At 44.6% G+C, this 6,766-nt stretch overlaps 1 protein-coding gene across 1 annotated transcript; it reads right to left on the minus strand.

The window, feature by feature from the left end:
* Positions 1–1,889: 1,889 nt before the first annotated feature.
* On the minus strand, positions 1,890–6,317 carry slitrk2 (SLIT and NTRK-like family, member 2). Its single transcript, XM_033638251.2, has one exon. The coding sequence runs from the start codon at positions 5,435–5,437 to the stop codon at positions 2,756–2,758; it is 2,682 nt and encodes an 893-aa protein (XP_033494142.1). The 5' UTR covers positions 5,438–6,317; the 3' UTR covers positions 1,890–2,755.
* Between the last annotated feature and the right edge of the window lie 449 nt (positions 6,318–6,766).

Here is a 6,766-nt window from a genome sequence, read left to right on the forward strand (position 1 = left end):
GCCTGTTTCAACTCATCTCGTCCCGTCTTTGGTCTGAACAGGGCTTTACACACAGAAACAAACACACCAGATCAGCAAAAGGTAAAGAAAATTTTTCTTTTCTCCATAGAGTGCTATCCATAAGGTTGTCAGACTCCTCTAATAACAATTTGAGCCTGTCAGTGACACAACCAAACACTTTAAATAGAGGAAAATTTATGGTGCACAGTTGCTCGTAGGATTTACATTGCAGCCTGTTTCGCCGCTGCGGCTGCAGCAGTCTCTTCAATAATGGACTAATTTCAAAAACTATTGTTGCTGTTTTCACTTAAACTCAAAAACATTACAACATAGGGTCCAGGTTGATAAATACCAAACTTTTCCTTTAAGGTACCGTTTCCAATGTGCTATGTTCTTTCAGTGCAATCAACCCATGTAGTTACCAACACAAAAATTACAACCAGCAAATACAACCAGCTTACATGCAATATGAAGGGACTCCCTCAGTGCCCTGCAGCCCAGTCTTTTTTTAAATCTAGCAACCAACACAAAGACCAAGACTTTTTAATCACAAAAAAGTGGAAACTTGCTCATCTCACAGGTCTCTCAAGTCCCAGTCGACAGATTGGAGCGGGGCCTTGTTGCCGACAACATTTCAGCACCTTGGACAGCTAAACAATAGCCAGAAGAGATCCAGCAGGGGGAAAAACACGAGGACAAAAGACAGAGGAGGAGGTGGAGGAGGGCTCCGGGTATACAAAAGGAGAAAAAAGGGGGGGTGGGTGGGGAGAAGAATTTGGCCGCTGGGAGGTCATTCGCAGAGGATACAAAGAGCCAATGTCAACTGGAGTTGAAGGATAGAAAACAGAATTAGCATTAGAGCGGGTAACACAGTTCATCTATGTCACACAGCTGAGTAAAAGAGGAGGACAGGCCAATGAATGCACTGGGGATGATAATACGCACACTTATGCACAAGCATTATTTCTGAATGGCAGGCTGCGTACAGGGGCTGTGTATCCTAAGATGGTTTCTAGCAGAGTCAATGCTCCTTATGCTGCAGATTTCCTTTCACTGCTTATCAACAATCCACCACTGTCAATTGCTACAATAATTGCAATTCTTCTCCCCTGTAAGAAAGAGAAGCAGCCACTATTAAAAAAAATGCCAATTTTTTTTTTTTTTTATATCTACATAACTGGAGTCATTTCGAGCGGCATGATGCCAAGGAATGCTGCATCTAATGAGAAATGGCAGCAGAGACAGAACTCCACACTGCAGATCAGCCTCCATTTTCACCACCAGCACATTTCCTTTTACTGCTTATCCACAAGGGGCAACTCACTACTGTTAATTGCTGCACTAATGACAATTCTTCTCGCCTGTAAGATTACAATTCCCAAGAAGCCGCTAGCTGTCAAAAAAAAATCTCAATTTTCCAATCAAAAATCTTCAGCACAACACAATCACTTCAAAGCACCCCGTGATGTCTTGACATATCCTTGTCTCTGCAGGAGAAAATATTGACCGTCTCTGTCGAATGTTAGTGTTGTCTGTACAAAATCAGATGGATGGAGCGGAGACTTCAGAGGGAGCAGAGGGCACTTGGAGAAAAACGTAAATGCTGTGTCAGGAAAGGAAGAAGGAAGCAATGGCTATCACTCAACTTAGACGGTGCCCAAAAAATCCACCTCGTCAATCATTAGAGGACTGCAGAGAGAGGAAGAGAGGAGGAGCTGCAGGCAGGTGATTCTATTTTCATTTTCTCTGGCTCCCATCACACACACACACACACACACACACACACACTCAAGAGCAGATCACAGCACACCGCAGCACTCAAAAAAAGAAGAAGAAAAATCAAGCACATTCTTAACAAAATTTACCTCAAGCTCAGGATGTTGACAAAGTGCTTCAGTGAAAGTTTAATGGCGCAATTTCACCGCGCTGTATTGCTCCCCTATAGCATACAATATTCTCTATAAGTTGTACATCTCCAAAGACACTTCATATTCAAAGCAAAATAACATAATTCTCCCAATCAAGACCTCATATATCACTTCACACCCAGAATCAAATTATATTTTTCTTTTTTTTCCTTTTTAAACAGACAAATAAGTCTTCTATTTTACATAAAGGTTTCTTTAAAATACAGCACTTTCAAAATAAGGAACATTTGCAGAGAGCATTGTTGATAAAATAGTTGAGTGCAAAGGCACTTTCTGGAGTAACTATAGTAAGATTTTGCCACTTGTTGGATTTTGAAAAGGTTCTCTTTTAACACTCACCATTTATCTGTGTATGCTAAGTATGTACAGGAATGTCAATCTGTAGCATTTCCTCTTCTACAAAGAATAATTATTTCATACTTTTTTTCTGTTTTCCACAGGGAAAATAAAATACAGTTTTATGAAAAGCACAAAGCTGTTTTTGTACGCAGTCCTGCCCATTGTATACCTGCCATCAAAGTCTTTTGGAATTTCATTTTCAACAAAAAAAAAAAAAAAAGTAATAATTTATACCTCCCAGGAGAAAAAGAAATAGAACTGCATAATAATATACTTCTTATACTCCGTTTATACATCTTGACAAAAAAGAAAGAGAAGAAAAGGAAGAGAGAAAAAAGATCATCAAAGGATTCATTTCCAGTCAATCATGAAGGATTGAACACATATAGATAAGATAGATATATAGAGAGGGCTATTATGACAATAACTGCGTGATTATTATGAATGCTGCACAGAACCTAAGGGGAGGGGGGGGCATTGTCACTATCTTACAGTTGGCTCATCGCAGTCTGTTTCTCCAGAACCTCCAGGTAGTCTGGTTCTGTTTTTAGCTTCCCAGGGAGCAGAAGCGGGTGCTCATTGTTTTTGGAGGGATGTTCGGCCCCGTAGTATTTCCTGGGGGTCCCGTAAAGCACAGTTTTGTTTAACCTGTCCTGATTGGTGATATGCCGCCGGGCTGTAGCAGCCTCATAGGGGGGCACGATGCAAGGTCTCTTAGGTAAAGTGCAAAAATTGTAATGGAAAGGGGGGGCACCTGCAGCTGTGGGAAGCTCCTTGTGGGGCCTTTCCCCCAAGTTTTGATACAACATCTCAGGAGGATCTGGCGTGGTCAAACCGCACGATGTTGGAGATTTATCCATAAAATCCATTGTGCTGATGGTGTAAGCCCCTGGGCTGCGTGTGAGGACATCCTTCTTTGCGTCCAGGGGCCCAAAGCTGAGCTCCTTCAGATTGCGGTAATATGCCACCTGTTCACCATCCTTCTGCATGTAAATAGGGTTTTGGCACATGGAGCCCACAGGTGGGGGGATGTAATTGTAAACGTGGCTTTCTGAGGTTTTGTCTTGGGTCAGTTCAGGAGTGTAGGAGCCATATTGCACTTGAAAAGAGTTGAGATCTAGGTTGTTGGCGCCTGTGGGGACGTGTTCCACACCTTTGCGCCGCTTCAGAACAAAAACAAAGAGGCCTGCACCAAAGCAGACTGAGAGGATGAAAACAACAAGGAGCCCAAGAATCAGAACTGAAAGTGGGACCTCAGGGTGTAACTCAGGAGTGTGGATTCGGGATTCAGTGGGGCTGATGGAGCTAAAAAAAGAAGAGGAAGAAGAAGAGGAAGAAGAGGAAGGAGTGGTGACCACAGTGCCAGGGCTTATTAACGTGGGGGCTTTTGTAGGGGGTGCATGTTGTGGCGGGGGCACCTCACTGGGCTCAGGGCAGATGGCCTCATTGCGAAGCGAGCGCAGCAGGCGACCCGCGTGTTTAGAGGGCGAATCACAAGTGATTTCGTTAACCACTACGCTGGTACTGGACAGCTCCATCCAATTTTTGAGTGCCACAATGTCACAGGTGCAGTCCCAGGGGTTCTCCTGAAGGTCAATCTGGATAAATGCTGACAGCTGGTCCAGCACCCCACGAACCGGAAGGTAGGAGAAATGATTATTCCTTAAATTGAGTCTCGTTAGCATGGTACCACTGAAAACATTGTCAGGGAGGGATCTTAACAGGTTGTTGTTGAGAAAAAGCAGCTGAAGGTTATGCAGTGAGTTAAACGTTTGTGGTAAAATGTCTTTGATTATGTTATATTCCAAATACAGATACTGGAGTGACTGCAGGCCAGCAAAGAGGGATTGAGAAAGCGATTCAATGTAATTCCCATTCAGATAGAGCCGTCTGAGGTTTGTTAGATTTTCAAATGCTCCTTCCTGAATCACTGCAATCCTGTTATTTCCTAAATGAAGCAGCTCCAGCGAGCTGTACTCAGTGAGATCAGTCCTGTAAATCACTTGTAAGTAGTTACCAGTCAGGTGAAGTTTCTTTGGGTAAGAGGGCTTAGGGTTCAACTCACTGATGTTATGCAACTTCCGCTCTTGGCAATTTATGTTCAATCCACTGTCAGGGTTTTGTGATGTGCACACGCACACGCTGGGACATAGCATGGGCACAGGGGAGCGCGTCTGGTAAACCATTATAGGCCCGAAGACTTGTTTGTCCTTTGTGATGCGAGGGGTAGGCCTGCGCATTTTGGGCGGGCGGGAAGCTTTTGGGGAACGGGTGGGGGTTATCATGCCAGGGTGGTAGGTCGGGGGCAGGGCCCCTTGAAAGTGAGAGTCAGAGGGGGGTTGAACACGGTCCCCAGCATTCCTGCGCGGGCACAGATCCTGCTTTATGAGCTGGGTGATGTCTTTACCATGCAGCCTGAATGGTGTCTCACACACTATGTCCCCCACAAAGACAGAAATAGTGTCCAACCAGGATTTGAGGGGAATCAGATCACAAGTGCAATTCCATGGGTTTTCCTCCAGCTGGATCTCCATGATGCCGCCTATGTGCTCTAAAACCCCAGCAAACGGCAGCATCTTGAGCCGGTTGCCACGTAAATCCAAGTGGGTGAGGAGCACAAAGCGGAAAATGTTGGGAGGCAAAGACAACAGCAGGTTGTCATTTAGGATCAACACTTTTAGCTTATTCAGCTTACTGAAAGCACCCGGCTCTATGGCGCTGATGTAATTATAGTCTGCCTGTAAATACTCCAAACTCTCCAGCCCTGCAAAGGTGTCCTCTTTGATCACCTCCAGGTTGTTGTTGTTCAAGTGGAGCCGCTTCAGGAAGCGCAGCCCATTAAATGCGCCTGTTCGGATCTCCTGCAAGCCGTTATTCCCCAGATGCAGTGAGGTGACATTGCCATAAGTGACGAATTCATTGGCGCTGAGCCGTGACAGGAAGTTCCCATTTAGAAAAAGCTGTGAGATTTTATTTGGGGGCGCCTGGAACTGAGTGACGGTGGTAAATCCTTTATTCTCACAGTTGATGTTGAGGATGTTCTCCCGCTCCTCACAGCTGCAGCGGCTCTTGCAGATCTCTTTGGAGGCTGAAGTTTTGCGGCTCTCCGTTTCGGACGGTGACAGGCTGGTGACCGTGAGGACGCTCAGCAAGAGGACGCCGCTCAGCATTTTTACAGCCAAAAATGGTCGCTGAAATATAGATCCAGCATTTAAATTTGCAGCGTAAGCCTTGGATGGAGATTAAAAAAAAAAAAATCAGGGGGTGAGATCTCAGAGCAGGGTGATGGAAAAAGGAGGTAGAGGCGCTCTCACACATACAAACACTCACACACACACACAAATATACAGGCACGCAGAAAACAGGCGCACTAACCGTTATTAGTATGTTAAAAGGAGATTATCAAATTTCTCCATTGACCTTCACTTTAAATTAAAAAAACAAAAAAATCCAAAATCCGTCTCCCAAAAAAATCAATCCTGAAAAAGACAAAAAGCAAAACCATCGCAAATCAACGGGATCCTATGCGGTGGATGGACTTGGCACATTGTCAGAGACAGAGCAGAATCGGAGGGAGAAAAAGCCGCTTACTGCAACCCTTTTTACCTTATTGAGAGCGCCGATTTATTCAGTGTCTTCACGCAGATCACCAGCAGCTGCAGCCAAATATTCAGGGAAGAGACACGGACAGCGAAACGCCACCTCTCTTCTCCTTCACACAGGAAAAGCGCTTCATTTTAGTCCAGGCAAAATAAATCACTTTTTTTTTAAAGATCCAGAAATAATGCGCAAACACGCACCATGACGCACAGCTGGCTTTCCTTACCGCCTTCTCCAAAAAAAAGGAGACAGGTAAAAATGAGAAGAGAACAAAAACAGCGCGCTCGACAGAGAGAGAGACAGAGGGGAGATATATATTCCCAGAGCTGAGGCATAACTACTGTGCCGTCGGTCCTCCTCCCCCGCTCCGCACACTGAGAGCAGCACTGAGCGTCTGCTGCTGCTGCTGCTGCCTGACTGCGTTTGTGTGCGTGTGTGTGTGCGTGTGTGTGTGTGTGTGTATGTGACTGAGAGAGGAAGAGAGGAAACCAGGGGCAGTTACGTCACAGACACAGTCAACATGAACACACACACACACACACACACACACACACACACACACGGTCTTGGGAGTAAGAGACCACTATCCTGCAAAATTATAAATTTGAACAAATCCTCATATCTAATCCAGTTTGCTGTCAAACACAGTGTTGGATTACATTTGTCCCTAAAATTCTCTGAATTTCACTTGTGTTAACAGCATTGTTTTGTTCACAACAAAATGGATATTGTTGCTGTTATTACAACATCTTTCTATCTGGTGTTACTATGGGAGAACATATCTTCTGGAAGAAGAAGCAGTTATATTGTTACTCAGATTCTTCACATTTTACGAAATGTTCACTTTGACCGTTTGCATTGAGCTCCAGTGCAGGAATGCAATGATCTAATATACAGTG

The sequence above is a fragment of the Epinephelus lanceolatus genome, chromosome 7 (genome assembly GCF_041903045.1).
Source record: "Epinephelus lanceolatus isolate andai-2023 chromosome 7, ASM4190304v1, whole genome shotgun sequence".
Lineage (NCBI taxonomy): Eukaryota > Metazoa > Chordata > Actinopteri > Perciformes > Serranidae > Epinephelus > Epinephelus lanceolatus.